The 20,847-nt window shown below is 42.3% G+C and overlaps 1 protein-coding gene across 3 annotated transcripts in view; it reads left to right on the top strand.

The window, feature by feature from the left end:
* CDK5RAP2 (CDK5 regulatory subunit associated protein 2) overlaps positions 1-20,847 on the top strand; it is a 228,257-nt gene that overhangs the window by 110,985 nt on the left and 96,425 nt on the right. For all 3 annotated transcript variants that reach the window (XM_049897012.1, XM_049897010.1, XM_049897011.1), the window contains 4 exons: positions 3,603-3,700; positions 12,009-12,139; positions 13,619-13,728; positions 15,002-15,130. In XM_049897012.1, coding sequence (XP_049752969.1) covers positions 3,603-3,700; positions 12,009-12,139; positions 13,619-13,728; positions 15,002-15,130 — 468 coding nt within the window. The remainder of the gene's footprint in view (positions 1-3,602; positions 3,701-12,008; positions 12,140-13,618; positions 13,729-15,001; positions 15,131-20,847) is intronic.

Genomic DNA, 20,847 nt, shown 5'->3' with positions numbered 1-20,847 from the left:
TTGCTATAAAGAGAGGCCACTTCTCTTGGCTTGTTTCTTGGTTGGAGGGGCAGGGCGGGGTGGGGGAGTGGGAGGTTAGGGGAAGGGGGAGTTGGTTGCTCCTGCTGAGCAGATGCTTCTCATTACTTCCTCTGGGCAGCCTGGCCCTCTGTCTCGATGCCGGAGAGGACCCATTGGTTTCTCAGCCTTGCTGCGGGAGCCAAATGACTTCATTCTAATGGGATATGATTCAATGCCGAGGAATAGATGATTGATGAAATGGGACCCAAATGGCTCTGAAAAGTTCATTTATTTAACACGGGCGAGCAATTTGCTTCTAGGAAGACGTTGACTCGCTCTGACTTCTCTTACGCAAAATATCCACAGGAACCTCTGCTCTTAAGACTTTTCTCAGTTCCTGTGTGTTCTTCTCTTACCTATTTAATCATCAGTGCAGCAAGTATTTTTGGCAGCATTTGATCTGTGCCAAGCGCTGTACTGCTGCCCTCTAGGAGCCCCCAGACTAGTTGACGAGGGCAGCCCTGTAAATAGGTGGTTGGAACACTGTAGCTGTGGGGTGAAGGTAAATGTAAGCTGTTATGGGGGCAGGAGGAATGCATCTCTTTGAGTCAGGGGAAGCTTCCTTGTGAAGGTGTAGTCAGAGTAGATCCTATAAGGTGCCCTGGAGTGTGTTGGTGGAGAGGAGTGAGTGATGGAACAGTCTTCAAGGAGGTGGTTGGAGTTGCCTCCTGGAGCTCAAACGCAGGGATTTCCTACTTCCACTGAGGTGGAGGGACAGGAAGAATGAAAGAGTGCAGATGTGGTCAGCTGGCAGATGGAGGGCAGGAGTTAAGGAGTGTGGTGGCTTCGAAAACCTTGTGAAGGTTTGGATAGATGCCAGAAGGAGGCCACTGCCTTTCATGGTAGGGGCTCAAGAAGCAGTTGGCTGGCCATTACGAGGCTGACAATGATAATGTTACCCTTGTTGAATGCTCAGTGCTTTGCATCCGTTGTGGGGCAACGAAGGGTGGGCTGAAGAGCACCGGCCCCATCTGGGTGTACGACCTGCCTTACCACCCTAAGCTTGAGCACGCTTTTGGCCCTCTTGCCTCAGTTTCCTCATCTGTAAAATGGGGAGAGCAACACCTAAGCTCATTGGGTTATTGTGAGGATTAAATGAGAAAATTCCTGGAAAGCACTTAGCACAGTGGTTGATAGTACTGAGCGCCTGGTCATGCCACTTCCTTTGTATTGATACCCTATTTATTTCTTACCCAGTTTTCTCTCTGGGAATCCTCTGGCTGTGTACATGGTTGTGTGCAGGTGGGCTCTAAAAGAATCATCTTACATGATACTATTATTGCCTGCAAGAGGCATTTGGGAGCTCATTGTGCCAGTGACATATGGTGTGATTTATAAAAGGGCCTGACATTTCTAGCAGCCTGGGTGACTAATTTATCCTGACCAGACTGATGGTTTAGCATTTGAGACCCTTAATCAGCAGGTGGTGACTTTGTCTTTTTGTTCAGGACTAGATGCAAAAGAGTATTCTCCTAGGTCAGGGGTTCCTAACCTTTTTTGCTGTCCGCATCCCTTTGGCAATCTCTTGAAGCCAAAGACCCCTTCCCTCAAAATACTTAGATACATAAAATATATGCATAGGACTACAAAGGAAACCAAGGAATCCTGGTGGTGCAGTGATTAAGCACTCTGCTGCTAATTGAAAAGTTGGCTGTTTGAACCCACGCAGTGGCTCCATGGGAGAAAGACCTGGCAGTCTGCTTCTGTAGAGATTACAGCCTAGGAAGCTCTTTGGGGCAGTTCAACTCTGTCACATGGGGTTGCTGTGAGTCGGAATCGACTCGTTGGCCCCCAGCAACAACGACATAAAGGAAATCAATTATTATTTAGAGAGCACAATTGTGTGGGTATTCTGTTCACATTAACTTTTTTATTTTTAACATTTTTTCTTCCTATTTTGAAATAATTTCAAATTTGTAGAAAAGTTACAAGAATAGTTCAAAATACTTTATTTGTGTTGACCCATCTGAGAGTAAGTTGCCAACGTGAAGCCCTGTCATCTCTGAATACTCGAGAGTGTATTTTTTACACACAGGGGCATTTTCCTGTATAACCTCAGCACGGCCATCACAAGCAGGGAATTAGCACAGGTGCATCAATGCCGTCTGATCATCACACCCATTCACATTTCACCAGTTGTCCCAATAACTCCCTTTAGAGCAAAAGGCTGTAGTCCAGGATCACACATTGCATTTAATAGTCTTGCTTCTTTAGTCTGAGTCTTCCTTTGTCTTTCATGACCTTGATATTTTTGAAGTTTCCAGGCCAGTTATTGTGTAGAATGTCCTTCAGTTTGGGCTTGTGTGATGTTTCTTTGTGATCAGTTTCAGGCTATGCATCTTTGGCAGGAATATCACAGTAGTGTTGCTGTGCTCATCCCATTGCGTCCTATCAGATGGTACACAATTTTGATTTGTCCCATTACTGGTCATAAAGTTTGATAACTTTGTGAAGGTGGTGTATGCCAGGTGCCTGGACTGTGCAGTTACCCTTTTGTCCTTTGTGATTAATAAGTATTTTGTGGGAAGGTATTTTGAATCTATGTGAATATTCTGGTTCTCTTCAAACTTTCACCCACTAGTTTTAGCATTCATTGATATTTCTTGGCCAAATTATTTATTACTGTGGTGGTTGGCAAACCATGACTTTTATAATCCCATCATGCCTTGTATGTTATTAGTTGACATTCTACTGTAAGCAAAAACCTGTTCTCCCATTTGTTTGTTCAGTTATTCATATCAGTATGAATACGTGACTTTCTGTTTTATTCAGTGGGTTATAATTTATTATTGTCATTATTTATTTTGTTCCAGACTTGATTAATAGGAGTCTCCTGAAGCTGGCTTCTCTGTCCTTTTGGTAACACTTCATCGTTGTTTGAACATATTCTTATTTTCTGGCACAACAAGATGCTATAGACATACCTTGTGTTACTTCTTATTTTCTTTGCCCTATTCCTAGAATCAGTCGTTTCTCCAAGGATCCCTGATTCTTCCTTATAGTATACAGATTTAACTTTTATCTGCTACCTGCCAAGGTCATACAGCTAGTGAATGGCAGAGATCCACTTCACCTCTCTTTATCACCACTCGTTCTGGGTGCCTCCGAAGTGCTACTTGCTCGACGACTTTCCTGTAAATCCTTTGTCTCTAGTACTCGTCAGGTTTCAGTATGTGAATATCAGTTCTTTGGAGCAAGAGTGAGTGTGTAAAGGCATTCTCTGTAGTGTTGTGAAAACTATGAACAGCAGCTCTGAGGGTGGTAGTTTCATGATGGGCAAATTGGATGACTCTGATGATTCTTTAATAACAGCTGGTTAGTGTTAAAAGCTCAGCTCTTGACTTCATTCTTGGGTAAGAGACAGTCATTCCCCACTCCTCCTGAAGGTGGTGCTCTCTGACTGTGGCCTGATCCAGAGCCTGGCACAAAGGCTCACCTCAGTTTAGGTTTTAAAACCAGAGCCATCCACATATATTGCATAATATAAGGATGTACTCTTAAAAATTCTTCCCTTAATGTCAGATGCCCACTGTCATTCCCAGGAAAAGCAACAATCAGACTATGAAGAGCTGATTCAGGTCTTAAACAAAGAGCAGGACATCTATTCCCGTCTGGTAAAATCTCTGCAGGACTCAAACAGGTAAGCGTTTCTGTTTGGACGTCATGCACATGGGTGTGTGGACATATGTACACACTCAGATCTTGAAAAGTGCTGGTGGTTTCTTGAGGTAGCAAAGCCCTACCAGTTTGCTTAGGAAGCTTATAAAGTGCTTGGATGTTGATTGCCTTATTTAAAAATCAGACAGACCTATTTTCTTTCAAGAAATAGGTCAATTTGATTTTTGGCATAAAACTTAGGATGAAAATATCAGTAATAATTCTTAGATTTTTATAGCACTTTGTTATACATTTCAAAAGTGCTTTCATGTGTATCATTACATGTAATTCTCACAGCAGTTCTGTGAGATAAGTAATATTGTTATCCCTATTTTACATAAGGCCATGAAAGCTGAGAGAGGTTAAGTGACTTCTCCAAGGACACACAGGAGGTAAGCGATAGAGCCTCAGGATCCAAACAAGTTTCTGCCTTCCTTGGCACATATTTTGTAGTAACCTGAGTATTTACAGAATTGCTGGCACATGGTTTAGTGCCAGTGAGGCTAAGTGGCCTTGCTCTAGCCTTGGCTCTCCCATATTTTAGCTCTGTGTGCATAGGCAGACTTCTTGCCCCCTGGCCTTTGTTTGTCCTTCTGTAAATGGAGGATTGGACTCAGTGATTTGTTACATTAAGAAGTCATCTCTCTACACACTGGAATAGTTACCGTTGAAAAAATACATCTAGGATTTGCTTCAAGACTGTGCGGAGCAGAGGAAGTGGGTGGGGGTATCAATGGAATAAGCTTGGCCATGAAGCCTTGGTGGTGGAGACTGGGGTATGAGTAGATGGGGGAGGGAGTCATTACTCTAGTTGGTGTTCTTTTGTATATGTCTAAAACTTCCTATAATAAAAAGTTAAAGGAATCATCGTTTTTCTGTTCCTGCCTTATGCCTTTCTCTCTAGCTGTGATGAACTATTCATTGTTCCCTAGGCTATGTACTCTCCTGCCTCTGCCTGTCCCCCTTCCCACCCGTTCACCCTGCTTTGTCTGCCACTAACCCCCCCCCCCGCCAAAAAAAGACCGAAACACTGTTCCAACTCATAGTGACCCTATAGGACAGAGTAGAACTGCCCCATAGGATTTCCAGGGAGCGGCTGGTGGATTCAAACTGCCGACATCTTGGTTGGCAACTGAACATTTAACCACTGAGCCACCAGGGCTCCTCTAGTCCTTCAGAATTCAGCATGAGTGTTACCCTCTTCAGAAGGCTCAAACTAACCCCTGAGACAGAGCTACACCCCTTTGTGTAGTTGCCCTACTGGTCTGCCTCCTTGTCTAGACCATGAACCTCCCTAAGGGCAGGGACCATGTCTTACTTGTCTCCATATCCTAGTGCCTGTCATGGGGCCTCATATGGAGTGGGCACTCAGGAAATATTCAGTGGATAAATGCCCTCCCAACACTAATCTAAATTATGAGCTAATTTTCAGATTTCAAAATCTGAAATGAATTTAGAGAAAATGAAAACATCCTGATGAAATTCTCAGAGTCAGTATGACTCTTTGAATGTGAGCATTTTCAAAAGGCCTCAGCTGCTAGTCAGTTTCACTTGGAGGAGGGGCTCAGTAATACTGGGAAACTCAAAGGGAATGGGGAAATTGAGTTTTAATTGTGCAGCATTTTGGGGTAGAAGCCAGATTAGATTATGCGCAGACGGCCTGTGGGTGGGTATGGTTGCTCTCAAGCCCCTTCCACATCATGGCTGGCTCTGTGTTTCACAGCCTCTTTCTTAATGAATAAAAACATGGGATAAGACCAAGGTGGGTCAGAGCTGTGCCCAGCAAAGATGCTCGAGAGGTTTCTTGTTTGTCCTCAAAGTCACCATACATGTAGAATGTGAAAGACCTGAGTCTGAACCCCAGTTCTGCCACTCGCCCACCACCAGCTCCGAGCTCTTGGGTAAGTTATTTGTCACCCTGAGTCTCAGTTTATGTGCCTGTAAAATGGAGGTTGGCCTACCTATCTACCTACCCACCCACCCTATAGGTTTGATTTGACATAAGGGATAAGATATGTAAAGTCCTAACACTGTATGGTACACAGTAAATACTCAAATGGTAACAGTTGTTAAAAATAGCAACAACATGAAATGAAAAGCTTACTATCCAGCAATATCTCTATAGGCATAAACTCAGTATGTTGGGGTTTTTTGAATCTTCAGACCGTGGCATATCCAGAGCACATAATTGTGGGTTAAGGCAGGTATAGCCCCTTTTGCGACTCCGGCACTGCTTACTCACTGGAAACTAGCAGTAAAGGTGGATGACTCTAAAGACATGTGCTGGACTTATAATTAAAATTGGAAAGGGAGGGCAGGGAGGAGGGAAGCCAACTGTGGGCAACCGTGTGCTTGATCCTTTCTCCTTTGCCATTTATTCTTTACACTAGCACTCAGAAGTCAGTAACTTGATCCCCATATTGTAGAAGTGGAAATCTCTCTGAGGTGTTAAGTATGTTACTCAAGGGCCTACAGTTAGTAGTTATCAGAGCTCAGAGTTCTCTGGCTCCCAAGCCTAGACCCTCACTAATGTCACTTATTTTGAGGACTAGACTCTATGGGGCAGTTCTACTCTGTCCTATACGGTCGCTATGAGTTGGAATCGACTCGACGACACTGGGTTTGGTTTTTTGGTTAGGTTTAGTACAACTTAACGCTTCCCGGTAACTCAGAGTTTCTCAACCTCAGAACTATTGGCAGTTTGGGCTGGATAACTTTTTGTTGTGAGGGGCTGTCTTGTACACGTAAGATGTTTGCAGCATTCCTGGCCTCTGACCACACTCAGTGCTGGTAGCACACCCCCTTGACCCCTCAGTTGTGACAACCAAAAATGTCTCCAGACATTGCCAAATGTCCCCTGGGGGGCAAAATCATTTGTAGATGAGAACCACTGCTGTAACTCATAAGAACCAGAAATTCTGGCCCGTAAATACCTTCTTTTGTATGGGAGTTATTGGGGATAGTAGAAGGAAGGAAATAATGTTTATTGAATGTCTCGTATGTGTTTAGATACTGTGCTGAGCCCTTTTCCATATAACATTCCATTTAATCCACAAAAGAGTTTTGAAGGAAGGGTATAAGGAAATCAGGACTCAGGCAGTTTAATTGACTAGTTAGTGGTGGCTCCCATTTAGAGCTTGGTTCTGACGCCTCTTTTCTGCCCCTGCTCCCCTCCCCAAAAAAGAAGAATGTACAGGGCTTTCGTTTCTTTCTGATTGAAGCACCTTTGTTCCGCCAGCACCTCACACCTTGAAGAGATTTTGGCATTGGAGAAACGTAAATGACAGACACAGGAACAGCAGCTGTGTACTTTTCACCCTGTCAGAGAAAGAAAGAGGAAGTGAAGCAGTTAGCTTTCTGCAGCCCTAATCGCAGGAGCTTCGCTAAAACAATCTCCTTTTTTCCGTGGTTAAATGTCTCTGGAGCACGACCGCATCAAGCGAGTGCTGTGTGTGACACCACTGTAAGGTTTTCCATCAGCCTTACAAATTGATCATTATGATAGTCTTGAAATGGAACTCGGTACAAGTTGCTAGTGGGGCCCCTTTCCTTGCACGAGGTCTGCTTCACAGTGAACCGTCCTCAGAGCAGCGAGCACAGAAGATTAGACATAATGGTTTATTTTCCTTCCAATATATGCTGATTTATGTGTGCAGTTAGGTGGATGGAGCTGAAAGAAATGTCTGAAGGAGAAGTGGGGCTTCTGTCTATGGCATGCATATTTTAAAGCAATAGCTCCAAACCATTTGGAAGCTGTGGAAGCCCCCTTTAAAAAAATTTTGTTGTGGTAAAATATATATATCAAAGTGTTTGCCATTTTAACCATTTGCAAGTGTACAGTTAAAAAACAAACCAAAACCGTTGCCGTGATTCCGACTCATAGTGACCCTATAGGACAGAGTAGAACTTGCCCCATAGAGTTTCCAAGGGACACCTGGTGGATTCGAACTGCCGACCTTTTGGTTAGCAGCCGTAGCACTTAACCACTACGTCACCAGGGTTTCCGGTGTACAGTTAAGTGACATAAATTACATTTACCACGCTGTGCTTCTATCACCTCTATATCCATTTTCAAAAATTTTACATCATCCCAAACAGAAATTCAGTACTCCTTCAGCAATGACTCCCATTCCCTCCTCCCCCCAGTCCCTGGTAACCACTAATAAACCTTTGTCTGTATGTGCCTTAGTCATCTAGTGCTGCTATAACAGAAATACCACTAGTGGATTTTTTTTTTTTAAATAATTTTTATTGTGCTTTAAGTGAAAGTTTACAAATCAAGTCAGTCTCTCACACAAAAATCCGTATACACCTTGCTACACACTCCCAATTACTCTCCCCCTAATGAGACAGCCCACTCTCTCTCTCCACTCTCTCTTTTCGTGTCCATTTTACCAGCTTCTAACCCCCTCCACTCTCTCATCTCCCCTCCAGGCAGGAGATGCCAACATAGTCTCAAGTGTCCACCTGATCCAAGAAGCTCACTCCTCACCAGCACCCTCTCCAACCCATTGTCCAGTCCAGTCCATGTCTGAAGAGTTGGCTTCGGGAATGTTTCCTGTCCTGGGCCAACAGAAGGTCTGGGGGCCATGACCACCGGCGTCCTTCTAGTCTCAGTCAGACCATTAAGTCTGGTCTTACGAGAATTTGGGGTCTGCATCCCACTGTTCTCCTGCTCCCTTAGGGGTTCTCTGTTGTGTTCCCTGTCAGGGCTGTCATCAGTTGTAGCTAGGCACCATCTAGTTCTTCTGGTCTCAGGATGATGTAGTGGCTGGTTCATGTGGCCCTCTCTGTTTCTTGGGCTCTTAATCGCCTTGTGTCCTTGGTGTTCTCTATTCTCCTTTGATCCAGGTAGGTTGAGACCAGTTGATGCATCTCAGATGGCTGCTTGCTAGCGTTTAAGACCCCAGACGCCCCTCTCCAAGGTGGGATGCAGAATGTTTTCTTAATAGATTTTATTACACCAGTTGACTTAGGTGTCCCCTGAAACCATGGTCCTCAGACCCCTGCCCCTGCTACGCTGGCCTTCGAAGCCTTCAGTTTATTCCAGAAACTTCTTTGCTTTTGGTTTAGTCCAGTTGTGCTGATCTCCCCTCTATTGTGTGCTGTCTTTCCCTTCACCTAAAGTAGTTCTTTTCTACTTTCTAATTAGTGAATGCCCCTCTCCCACCCTCCCTCCCTCCCCCCTCTCGTAACCACGAAAGAATGTTTTCTTCTCAGTTTAAACTATTTCTCAACATCTTATAATAGTGGTCTTATACAATATTTGTCCTTTTGCAACTGACTAATTTCACTCAGCATAATGCCTCCCAGGTTCCTCCATGTTATGAAATGTTTCACAGATTCCTCACTGTTCTTTATTGATGCGTAGTATTCCATTGCGTGAGTATACCATAATTTATTTATCCATTCATCCATTGATGGACACCTTGGTTGCTTCCATCTTTTTGCTATTGTAAACAGTGCTGCAGTAAACATGTGTGTGCATATATCTGTTCATGTAAAGGTTCTTATTTCTCTAGGATATATTCCAAGGAGTGGGATTGCTGGATCGTACGGTAGTTCTATTTCTGGCTTTTTAAGGAAGCGCCAAATCGATTTCCAAAGTGGTTATACCATTTGACATTCCCACCAGCAGTGTATAGTGGATGGTTTTAACAAAGAGAAAATTAATTTTCTCACAGCCTAGTAAGCTACAAATCCAAATTAAGGGCATCAGCTCCAGGGGAAGGCTTTCTCTCTCTGTCTGTTGTGGAGGAAGGTCCTTGTCTTCAATCTTTCCCTGGACTAGGAGCTTCTCTGTGCAGGAACCCTGAGTCCAAAAGGCACAGCCTGCTCCTGGCACTGCTTTCTTGGTAGTATGAGGCCCTCACTCTCTGCTTGCTTCTCTTTCCTTTTATCTCTCGTAAGATAAAAGTGGTGCAGGCCACACGCCAGGGAAACTCTCTTTGCATTGGATCAGGGATGCTACCTGAGTAAGAGTGTTATGTCCCACCCTAACCCTCTTTAACATAATGTAATCTTGCCTCATTAACCACAGCAGAGATTAGGATTTACAACACACAGGAAAATTACATCCATCACAAAACGGAGGGCAACCACACAATATTGGGAATCATGGTCTAACCAAGTAGATGCATATTTTGGGGAACGTGGTTCAAGTCATGGCACTATGCATTTGCCTGATGTAGATATTTCATGTAAGTGGGATTATACAATTCTTGTCCTTTTGTGTCTGACTTATCTCACTCAACATATTTTCAAAGTTTATCCACATCACAGCATGCATGTAGACCCATTTTGAAAATCTTATGAAGGCCTATGGACCCTCTCCCTAGAAAAATTTACATATTCATAAATTTTTATAGGCTAATTCAAGGTGTCGATGGACTATTAGGAAACTGTAGGTTAGGCACTGAACAGAGGGTGATATATTTTTCAGTGTCTATAAAGGAAGTTTTCTCATCTGTTAATGTGTTTCAGAAGTCTTAAAAATGATTGTACCTTTTGACAAGTAATTGCACTGCTAGGAATCCTTCTTAGGGAAATAACCTGAATGTCAAACAAGGCTTTAGGCACAAGGATGTACAGTGAAACATTATTTATGTTACTCGGATGTTAGCTGGGGTCTCCTTGTTCCTCTGAGAACTGGGTTTAATCGGTTCAGGTCCCTGCCAGTTGCATATCAGTAGAAGTCTAAAGCCCTCCTCACAGATCTGCATTGTCTAATATGGTAGCCAATAGCCACATGTGACTATTAAAATTAAGTTTAATTGAAACATAATCAACTTAGACATTTAGTTTCTTGGTGTTCAGATGTTGATTACCCACATGTGGCTAGTGGCTCCTGTCTTAGTCCAGATACAGAATATTTTCATCACCTGAGGAAGTTCTGTTGGACAGTGCTCCTCAAGATTAATGCATATTCTGGGAGGTATGCATTTTTATGGCCTCTTCTGGGTTCTCGGCTTCTGGTTCCATGCAAGCTGTCTGTACAGCACAGCACTGTATCACAGTGACCCAAATGTGAAACTCGACATCACTTTGAGTACCGCTCTCCCAAAGTAAGAATCCATTCATACTATCCAATTGTGAGGGCCTAAGCCATCACCATCACCATAGGGGAGCCCTGGTGGTGCAGTGGTTAAGTGCTTGGCTACTAACTGAAAGGTCGGTGGTTCAAACCCACCAGCATCTACAGGGGTGAAAGATGTAGCAGTTTGCTTCTGTAAAGATTACAGCCTTGGAAACCCTGTGGGACATTTTTCTGTGTCCTGTAGGGTCACTATGAGTCGAAATCAACTCAGTGGCAATGGGTTTAGTTGGTTTTTGAACCCATCACTGTAGACTGTATTGGCCCGTAAATTGGTCCTTCTTTACCTGCTGTTGTTGACTGACTTTCCTTCCTCTCTTCTTTTTCTTCCTTTTTGCCCTTCATCCTCACCCCCAATATTACCTTCTTTAGGAGTAACACAACAAAAGGCCTCCACGTCTCCCTGTCTTCTAAAGTGTGGGTTTCAGGTGACACCAGGCGGTGGAGAACCTTCTCCCTTTCTATGCCTAAGCCCTGTGAAGGCATTATTCCAGGGAGATGTTCTGGAGAATTAAATTATTTCTACCTAGTTACATCTTTATGAAAAACTTAGAAATTCCCCAGAGGTCCATTAAGAGAGGATGAGCTGAAGTAAATGATGGGGCAGCTACCAGATTTAATATTTTATAGTCATTAACAATGATGTTTGCAAAGAATTTCTAAACATGTAGAGAAGTATTTAAGTGAGAAGTGCAGAATTCATTACTGTATGTCTAGTACCGTTGCAAGGAGCCCTGGTGGCTCAGTGGTTAAGTGCTTGGGTGACAACCGAAAGGTCGACGGTTCGAATCCACCTGCTGCTCCGTGGGGGAAAGATGTGGCAGTCTGCTTACCTAAAGATTACACCCTTGGAAACCCTATAAGGTGGTTCTGTTCTGTCCTATAGGGTCGCTATGAGTTGGAATAACTTGAGGGCAGTGGGTCTGATTTGGTTTTTGAGTACTATTTCAATCTTGTAAAAATAGTCACAGGGAAAAAGATTGGGAGGAAATAGAGTCTACCATGTGGTAATCGATAGTGGAGCTGTGACGAATTTGTTTTCTTTATATGTTTATTTTCAGTTTTCTTTAATAAACATGTATTTATTTTTATAACTGGAAAAAATACAAACGACATAAAAATCGAAGATTTGCTGGGCTTTGCATCTTAAAGCACAAATAGGTCTGTTTTAAAATTTCTGGTGTCTTGTTTTACCAAGTATCAACAACCTGCAGGCTGAGTTAAACAACGTTTTTGCCCTGCGGAGGCAGCTGGAGCAGGATGTGCTCTCCTATCGGAATTTGCAGAAGACCTTGGAGGAGCAGATCAATGAAATTCGGAGGCGGGAAGGTATATACTCTCTTGTATATATATTTCCCTTTTGGGTTGCCACTTGGAAGGCCTTGGCTGAACTTTAACAGAATCCCAAAGCTTCGTTAGGAGGTGAGGCACCTACAAGATTTTATCTTTGGACCCTTTTTGTGGCGACTGTTTGAATGTTTGCACTCCCAGAAGGAAACATACTGGCTTTGGCCTTCATAGTAGAAAGGCTGAGTAAATTGTATTTATTCTGCAGAAAGTCTGCTGCAGGATTGCTTTCTTGCCACCTATACTGTTTCCTGCATCATTTGATGCTCCTAGCTCTAGATAACCTTGAATCCCCTTTGTCTGGTAAACAGTCCTCATTGCCCAAAGTGTTTGGTCTGTAACTACCACAGCACCCACTGCAGAGAGCCAGGACTATAGAGATAGGTAGGAGTGAGATTCCTGTTTCATGTTGAAATACTGTGTTTAGCATTGTCATGACCATGAATACATTTATTTAGGAAGTCTACAAGATGTGGGTCACTGCAGTAATAGACGGCTTTCTCCCTTGCTAGAACATGAACCCCTTAAAGCCTGAGTTAGTGTCTTATTCCTTTCTGGACCTCTAGCCTGGTGCCTGGCACATGGAATAAATACTAGTAATAACAGTGGTAGGTTTGGCATTTCTTGAACACCTACCTGTATTATGTGCAAGGCACAGTGGTAGGCACTTAACCTTTCATCCCTTACCCTCACAATCATTTTGTTAGATAGGATAGGTATAACACCATCTTACAAAGGAGGAAACTGAGGTTCAGAGAGCAGAGATTAATTTGCCTTGGGTCCCACAGTAAATCACCAAAATTTGAACTAGATCTTTCCAGGACACTGCATGGTATATCAGGTGTATCATTTCTTATTCACACCTCTTCAATGAGATAATGTTTGTGGACATGCCTTTCTCAATTAATGTCCTCCTCCTCTACTGCTCCTCCCTTCCTTATTAGAATGTGAACTTTGCTGCAAAGGAAGCAGACCAAAGATCCTCTTAGATCTAGCAGGCAGTTTTTGCACTTGGTGTGCTTGCTACCTATGTGGGTGCCAGGGCCAATAAAAAATATGATATATTTCCCTTGAGTTCTACCCATGAAGGTCACATCTAATTTTCCTGTATTCTTGCCTAAATGGAATCGCTCCCGCATTTAAACTGAAATCACCATTTGCTCTTGCCACTCAGAATGGTTTCCAGGCACAACACTTGATATGCAAATTATAATTCAGAATTGGCCACAGTGAAAGCCTACAGCCCAAGATGAAACCATACATTGAGATATCAGCCTATAGAGAAAGAAGGAAAATTACTTTTGCTCCAAAGGTGGTGCTTTAAACTCTGTGTGTGTATTTATCTTCCTCTCTAACTCTCTCCCAACCCAATTCAACTCGCTTTAAATGGATTGCACTGGCATTGGCCCTGGAAGGATCTGTTTCTCATTCTCTCCTCCCCCACCCCCTTTTTTTTGGCAGAAGAAACATTTTCATTTTATAGCGATCAAACATCTTATTTGAGTATTTGCCTTGAAAAGCACGGTCGGCTACAAGTGGAGCATTTTTCTCAAGAAGAACTTAAGAAAAAGGTATTGACCTATTAACTTTTAGCAATTCATTGGTTATTTGCTGTTTCTTCAGCTCCTAATGAGAAGTATAAGATTCTAAACGTCCTTTCCTCCCTTTATTTCTCCTTGCCTTTTTGTCTTTTCTCCTTCTGTTCACATTTCTGGAGGACCCCTCCCCCAGGTCTCATACATTCCTCCTCCAGCTTGAGAACCCTGCCCAGTCTTGCTTTTCTCAGGAAATACTCACTGAGCCCCCACATAGAGTTAGTCATCTTTCCCTCAGGTCATTCGCCTCTCTTCTTGTACCTAAGGGCAATGTTGTTCTTCTCAATGTTGTTGAGTGCCATCAAGTCGATTCCAACTCATAGCAACCATGTGACAGAGTAGAACTGCCCCATAGAGTTTTCCAGGCTATAATCTTTGTCGGAGCAGATCACCAGGTCTTTCTCCTTCAGAGCTGCTGAGTGGGTTTGAACCACCAGCCTTTCAGGTAGCAACTGAGTGCTTAGTCATTGTGCCATCCAGGTTTCTTATGTCCTTCTCATAGTGATCTAGTTACTCTTCCTTGCCCCTTAATAGTCTGTGAACATCTTAAAGTTAGTGGTTATAATTATTTCTGATTTCCGAGAACCTGGCACTGATATTTTGAGTTAGTAGATAATTTTTGAATGAATGAAACTCCAGGTTTGATCAATAAATATATATTTTTCAAATCAGAAAGGTTTTACAGTCTGTTGATTAGACTGGTTTCTAGTGTTTCAAGGGTCTAAGAGCCATTGATAAGCATAGGAAGTGTGACCTCAGAGAAGACTGGGTGATTTATTATAAAGTCATCTACCAGTGTATAAAGTATAGAGGTAGCAAGGAAGGAGAGGTTAACTCTGCTTGGGGTGGGGGCAAGACAGAGATACCACTAGCTGCCACTGATTGAGTGGTTAGACTGTGCCAGGGACTCTGGTGCATTGTGACTGTGATTCATATTCATATTCAATTCTCACAGTAACCCATTTTACAGATGAGGAAACTGAGGCTTAGATTAGGCATCTTAATCAGGATCTCTCTACCTTGAAGTGGTGGTTCTGGTATTAGAATACAGGCATGCTAAATGTTAAAACCACTGCTCTTTTTGCTGTACCTAGAGTGGCCTGAGGTCCAGAATTAGGCACCCTGATGCTCCATAACTGTGATACTGAAGTGTCTACTCGGAAGGAGTGTGGTCTGCACATAGGGGCATGGTCCTCGGACGCTGAAGTCGGCTGCTGGGTAGCCAGTTCTTTGTGCTTTTCTTTTCTAGGTCAGTGACCTTATACAGCTAGTGAAGGAACTGTATACAGACAACCAGCATCTGAAGAAAACCATTTTTGATTTCTCCTGCATGGGCTTCCAGGGAAGTGACAGACTTGAGTCAGTAGAACAAATGCAGGTAAGAGAAAACATTCTTGTTATATACTACTTTAAAAAAAAAAAAAAAAAAACATTTCTCAAGACTGCATCTGCCCTGGGACGGTCTCTTGTTGAAATCCTCTTTGTTGTGGATGGGGTTTTGAGGGTCCTGTTAGGCCAGCAGATCTGTCCACTGGCTTCCTCAGGTTTTGGGTCATGCCTGCATAGACATGTTTGATATATTGTGATGTCTCTAACCTCACCTTGGGATCTGTGTTGTAGATCTGGGTGAGTAGTGTGGTCTCCCAGAGATTTGGAGAGTTACAAAATCAACCAAATAATTTGGGTGGTGTAGATGCAGCTGTAATGAATTTATTAACATTAAAGAACAGATCAGTGAACACACTTTTCATTTACTTTTTGTACTAATCCTTTATGACCTGAATTTTGTGCATCTTCTCATACTAATGGCATCTTGACTTCTGCATTTGACCAAATGTGTGTAGTTTGTTCACATGCATACCAAGGAACTCCTGCTTTCTGCCGTGTACAGGGGATGTTGGTGTCCCGTCAGCCCGAAAGTCCAGCTTCCTGTCTAGGGAAATGTTCTATAGGTGGCATTTGAAAGTCTGAATAGGCTGTGAAAGATCAAATCATGGCCTCTTAATGGTGGCCACTAAAGAGCTTGTGGTTCACTAGACTTGTGTACTCACTGAGGGTGGGAGTCCCATTCATTTACATTTTTTTTGGTGGGGGGAAAGGGAATGGAAGCCTATTGCCCTGATGACTTCTGGGTGTCAGCGCTAATTTTTGTGAAGTGTTGTCTCTGATTTTTTTTCTGTTCTTGATCTGTGTTACACAGTAGGAGAACCTTAACTTATGGCAGTGAGGAAAAGCCCGTTATTTCCTCTCTTTAGCCACTCATTTGGCCTAATCCCTCCAGAAAGAACCTTGCTCCATGAATGTATTATTAGCATTGTTTCAGAAGACTGGAATTGCTCTCCCTGTGAAGTGCAGTAGGCCTTTTGGTACTTGAGTCTTCCTGGAATTTTCTTGGTTGGGGTTGTCTTGAACTTAGCCTGGAGTTGCATATAAATGGAGGTCTTACATTCATTGTCACATCATTTCTTAGGAAAGATTTGTGAGCCCTTCAGCTGTCTCCTCCTACTTTCAAAGTGGTAAAAGCTCAAAGGAATTTATGCTGTGCTCTGGCCATCTGCTCTCTTTGAGAGAGGGAATATTCATTGGTCTTAGCCTCTGGGGCTCCATATAATTTTGAAAACCAAGAATATCTGCAGTCCATTTACAGGCAGTCCCTGGATCATGAATGGTTCTGTTCCTAAGTCAGCCTTTAAGTCAAATTTGTATGTAAATCAGAACAGTTAGGTATGATTTTAATCTAATATAGTCAGTCACATATTTGTCTTAGTGTATAGTGTACCTTTCTGTGCATAGGAAGCATTAAAGAAACACTTCTAGATACACTAAAACATCCTTAACATAATAAAACCCACTGCCTTTGAGTTGATTCTGACTATAGTGACCCTGTGGAAGCCAACTGCCACATCTTTCTTCCATGGAGGGGCTGGTGGGTTTGAACTGCCCACCTTTTGGTTAGCAGCCAAGCGCTTTAACATAATAATACAGTAATAATAATAATAGTGTTTTGATGAGTGTTGCAAAGTAGCACCCATTTGTTATTAGGAACCATTGTAGGTGCCTGGAATTTTTAATATAATAGGCTTTACAGGGTTTGGTTCCTAACTATGGGTTGTATGTAAGTTGGATGTTTGTAACCTGGGGACTGCCTGTAGAGAGAAACAAGTCTTCTGGTTTGCTTCATCCAAGGTGGCATTTTTAATAAGCAGATCTTTCTTCATCACTTCGTTTGAGTCTTAAATGGCAAGTTTTGTTTGTTCATTTGTCCTTTTGAAAGAAATCTGTTAAATGTCCCGTTATGTCCTTTGGAGAACAGAGGCTTTTTCCTCTTCCCACTCTAAGATCTTAATACCAGCCGATTCAGATTTGAGTCATTTGTCAGATTGCACTTCAATTTCATGTTCCCTATGAATAGCCTTGTCCTTTGTAGCACAGTTTCCCATTTTCCTCCAGAAAGGGATAGGAAGATCTGCATGGGAAAGATGATGCACCCCCAGCTGAGAAAGGAGAGGGAGTTAGGGAAGGGCGAGGGCAGGATGGCAAAGAGGGGAGCCTACGTTCCCTAGGAGTGCGTGCAGTTTGCCTTTGATGCAGGGGTTTGATTATAAATAGGGCAGAAACAAACCAGAAATGACTTCCATCATCCACAGCATTTTCTGAGCAGCAGTGGGACTTGGAGGATGGAGGCTGGGCACGGCTGCTGCTCTCCAGGAGCCTGTAACCCAAAGAAGGGGAAAAAAACCTAGCAAGTGTGTTTTGTATTTTGAAATTAAAAATTTTTTCTCCAATATTTAATTAACCCACTGTATTGCCTAACACTTGGAAAATAGAGAAATTACCCCTAATCCCGTCACTTTAAAACAGGCACAGTTAATTAACATTTTGGAATATTTTCTTCTATATTTGTGTATATGAACATGTGCACACATACACTCATAGTGTAATAAAACAGTTTTGTTTCCTGTTTTTTCCGTTTGCAGTTATGCCATAGCATCTTATTCCATCTTATGAATATACTGACATTTAACCTCCTTCCTATTGTTGGACATGTAGATTATTTCCAGTGATTCATTGTTTTAAACAACATGAGTGTCTTTAGACACAGCTTTTTCTGGGCTCAGGATTTTTTCTTTAGGCTGTGTTCCCAGATAATGTAATTACTAGGTCAAAAGGACAGATTAAGGTAAATATAGATATAAAATATATATGAAATTTATTTTTAGATCTTCCCCCACAATTTTTAAATTGATGAAGGGCATAAATATTTTGAAGGCCCTTGATACAGTTTGTCGGTTTCTTTTCAAAATGGTTGCCCTGGTATACTGCCCTACCAGCTAGGTACAACAGTCCTTGTTCCCTACGTGCTGAGTATCACTTAAAAACCAGTCAAGAATAGGTATCTTGTTGTTTTACTGTCCATTCAAAAAGTCTCTGATGAGGTTGTCCCTGTTTCCTTTTATTTATGTGCTAACTAACCTGTTGCCGTCGAGTTGATTCCGACTCATAGCGACCATATGGGACAGAGTAGAACTGCCCCATAGGGTTTTCAAGGAGTAGCTGGTGGACTCAAACTGCCGACCTTTTGGTTAGCAGCAGAGTTCTTATCTACTTTACCAGCAAAGCTCCATTTACTTACTAGTTATTGATTTATGTATTACAGAATAGTTTAATTGAGAACTGGCATATACCAATGATTTCAGCAGAGTACAGTCATGGTGCTGAGGTGTCTACAAACCACGGACTATGTGAGACACGGAAGTACCTCCTCCAAATGATAGGATACACGTAAAGTGCTTGGTATAGTGCCTGGCACATTGCCAGAGCTCAAAAAAGTTAGTTGCTGTTATTATTTAATACCTCTGTAATTATTAGGAATGGTTAGAACACTTAAGTTTTTTTTTTTTTTGGCATGAAGAAGGAACACAGCTTAAAGGGCATATTTTAATTGAGCACAGATATCTGTGGGGCCTTCACGTTGAACAAGGAATAGACCTTGTGTGACTCTAGAGGACAGAAATGGTATTCAGAAATAGAAGATGCTTGTGAAATACAAGACGTTTGTTAAATATTTTGTTAATAGTAACAGAATAAAGTTTAATTTGTCAGAAGCAGATATAATTTTATTAGAAGGAGAAATTTTTTTTTAACAATTTGACTTTGTAAGTTGTTATAAATTCTTTATGATTTATGATGTCCTTGGCACAGTGCCTGGCATACAGAAAACACTATTTTAATATAATTTTCTTAGTAGGTTAGTGGCAGAGTTGGAGCCATGACCCTGTTCTGATTGTGCGTGGTGGTGTTGCGGCAGTACCATAGTGCAGCACCTCTAAAGTTTAATATGCATGTGAATTTCCTGGGAATCTTGTTGAAAAGCAGATTCTGGTTCACTAGGCCTGGGCTGGGGCCCGATACTCTGCCTTCCTAACAAGCTTCCAAGTGATGCTGCTTCTGTTATTCCAGGGAACACACTGTGTAGCAAGGCCAAAGGTAATCACAAAAACCTTTTGGTTACACCTCTCATGGTGGGAAAATCTCTTTCAGCAGTGATTCAGTAAACATCAGGCATTGGTTTCAAGACCTGGGCCTGCCTTATGGAGCTCACTGTCTAGTAGGTAATCCCAAGAAGGAGAGGGCCAGTCACTATAGAGTGTGGTGAGTACTCTGATGGAGCAAATGCAGAATACTGAGGGAGAGCATAGACAGGTACCCAGCCCTCCCTATAGGGATCAGGAGGAGTTCTTCCTGGAGGAAGAAGGAGAGCCTGCAGAGCAGATCAAGAAAGAAGAGTCCAAGAGGCACGGGGAGGACCACGGAAGTGCAGCGTTACAGAAAAAATTACAGAGGAGTGTTAAAAGGAGGGAATGTTTAATATAATGTCAAATACTCTGAGAAGACAAGAAAGAGAAAAACGACTGAGAAGTTGCCAATGAGTTGTTCATGACCTGGTCAAATGCAGTTTCCACGGACTAAGGGGATCAGAAGCCAGATTGCAGTGGGAGGAGTGATGGGGAGTAAGAAAATTAAGATAACGCAGGTCAGTACTTTGAGGTGTGTAGGTCACATCTCTAGTTGGTGGTAGAGCTGGAAGCAGAGCCCGGCTATAGTGCCTCATAGTTCTTTTTGACATCTTGTTCTAGGCCTTTGGAAATGAGTAAACCACCTTGACACGAGGGACATTTCTCTATGTCTGCACATTTAATTTCTTGACCATTCCTGGTAACCCAGAGTTTACTTTTAATTTTGACCAAGTCAGTAAGGGGTAAAGAGAAGTGGAAAGTTAATTATTATTTCATTGTATCAAATAATGGCATTGTTGTGGATCTGGAAATGCAGAATAACTGTGGTACTTTTGGTATTTCAACAACATTGGAATGGCATTTATTAACAGTAGTTTGCTCAGCTTAATTTAGGAGAAATCTTTCTCAGTTCCACAGAAGTAGAGAAAGGAGGTCCTCTATGCTTCCTCCCTAATCCTATGTGGATTCTATCTCCTGTATTAGAAAGTCTTTGAGAACCTTTCACCGACACTTTCTGGAGAGTGTTGGAAGCGAAGCCACAGTGCAGAAGGTGAGGATAGAAGACCCTTTCAAGAAGCCTGGAGACAGACAGAGAGTCTCAGTGGCCAAAGCTTTTGGGGAATCAGAGGGAGACTTTTGTTGTAATGTTTTGTTTTTTAAAGAAGGGAGAGACTTTCCCCCAACATTTTAGTATCAAAAAATTCAAATGGCAAGTGAAAAGAATTTTAGGTGAAAATACATATACCCACCACCTACATTCTTCTGTTAACATTTCTCACCTATCTGTCATTACTCTGTCTTACTTTTTGATAAATTTTAATGTAAATTATAGACATCTGTACACTTCCCTCTAAATCTGCATGCCTGTCATTAACTAGAGTTCAGTATTTATTTACAGTTTTTTCTTTTAAGGCTAAATTTACATACAGTGGAACATAGAAATCTGAAGTATACATCTGCTAAGTTTTACAAATGTTTATACCTGTGTAACCCAGACATTTATCAAGATCCCTTGTGTTCCTTCATAGTGTCCTCCCCACCCCAAAGCCACTCTTCTGATTTTGCTCCACCATCGATT

Source organism: Elephas maximus, chromosome 9 (assembly GCF_024166365.1).
Source record: "Elephas maximus indicus isolate mEleMax1 chromosome 9, mEleMax1 primary haplotype, whole genome shotgun sequence".
Lineage (NCBI taxonomy): Eukaryota > Metazoa > Chordata > Mammalia > Proboscidea > Elephantidae > Elephas > Elephas maximus.
The sequence above is the reverse complement of the archived record's forward strand: the minus strand, read 5'-3'. Positions and strand labels throughout refer to the sequence as shown.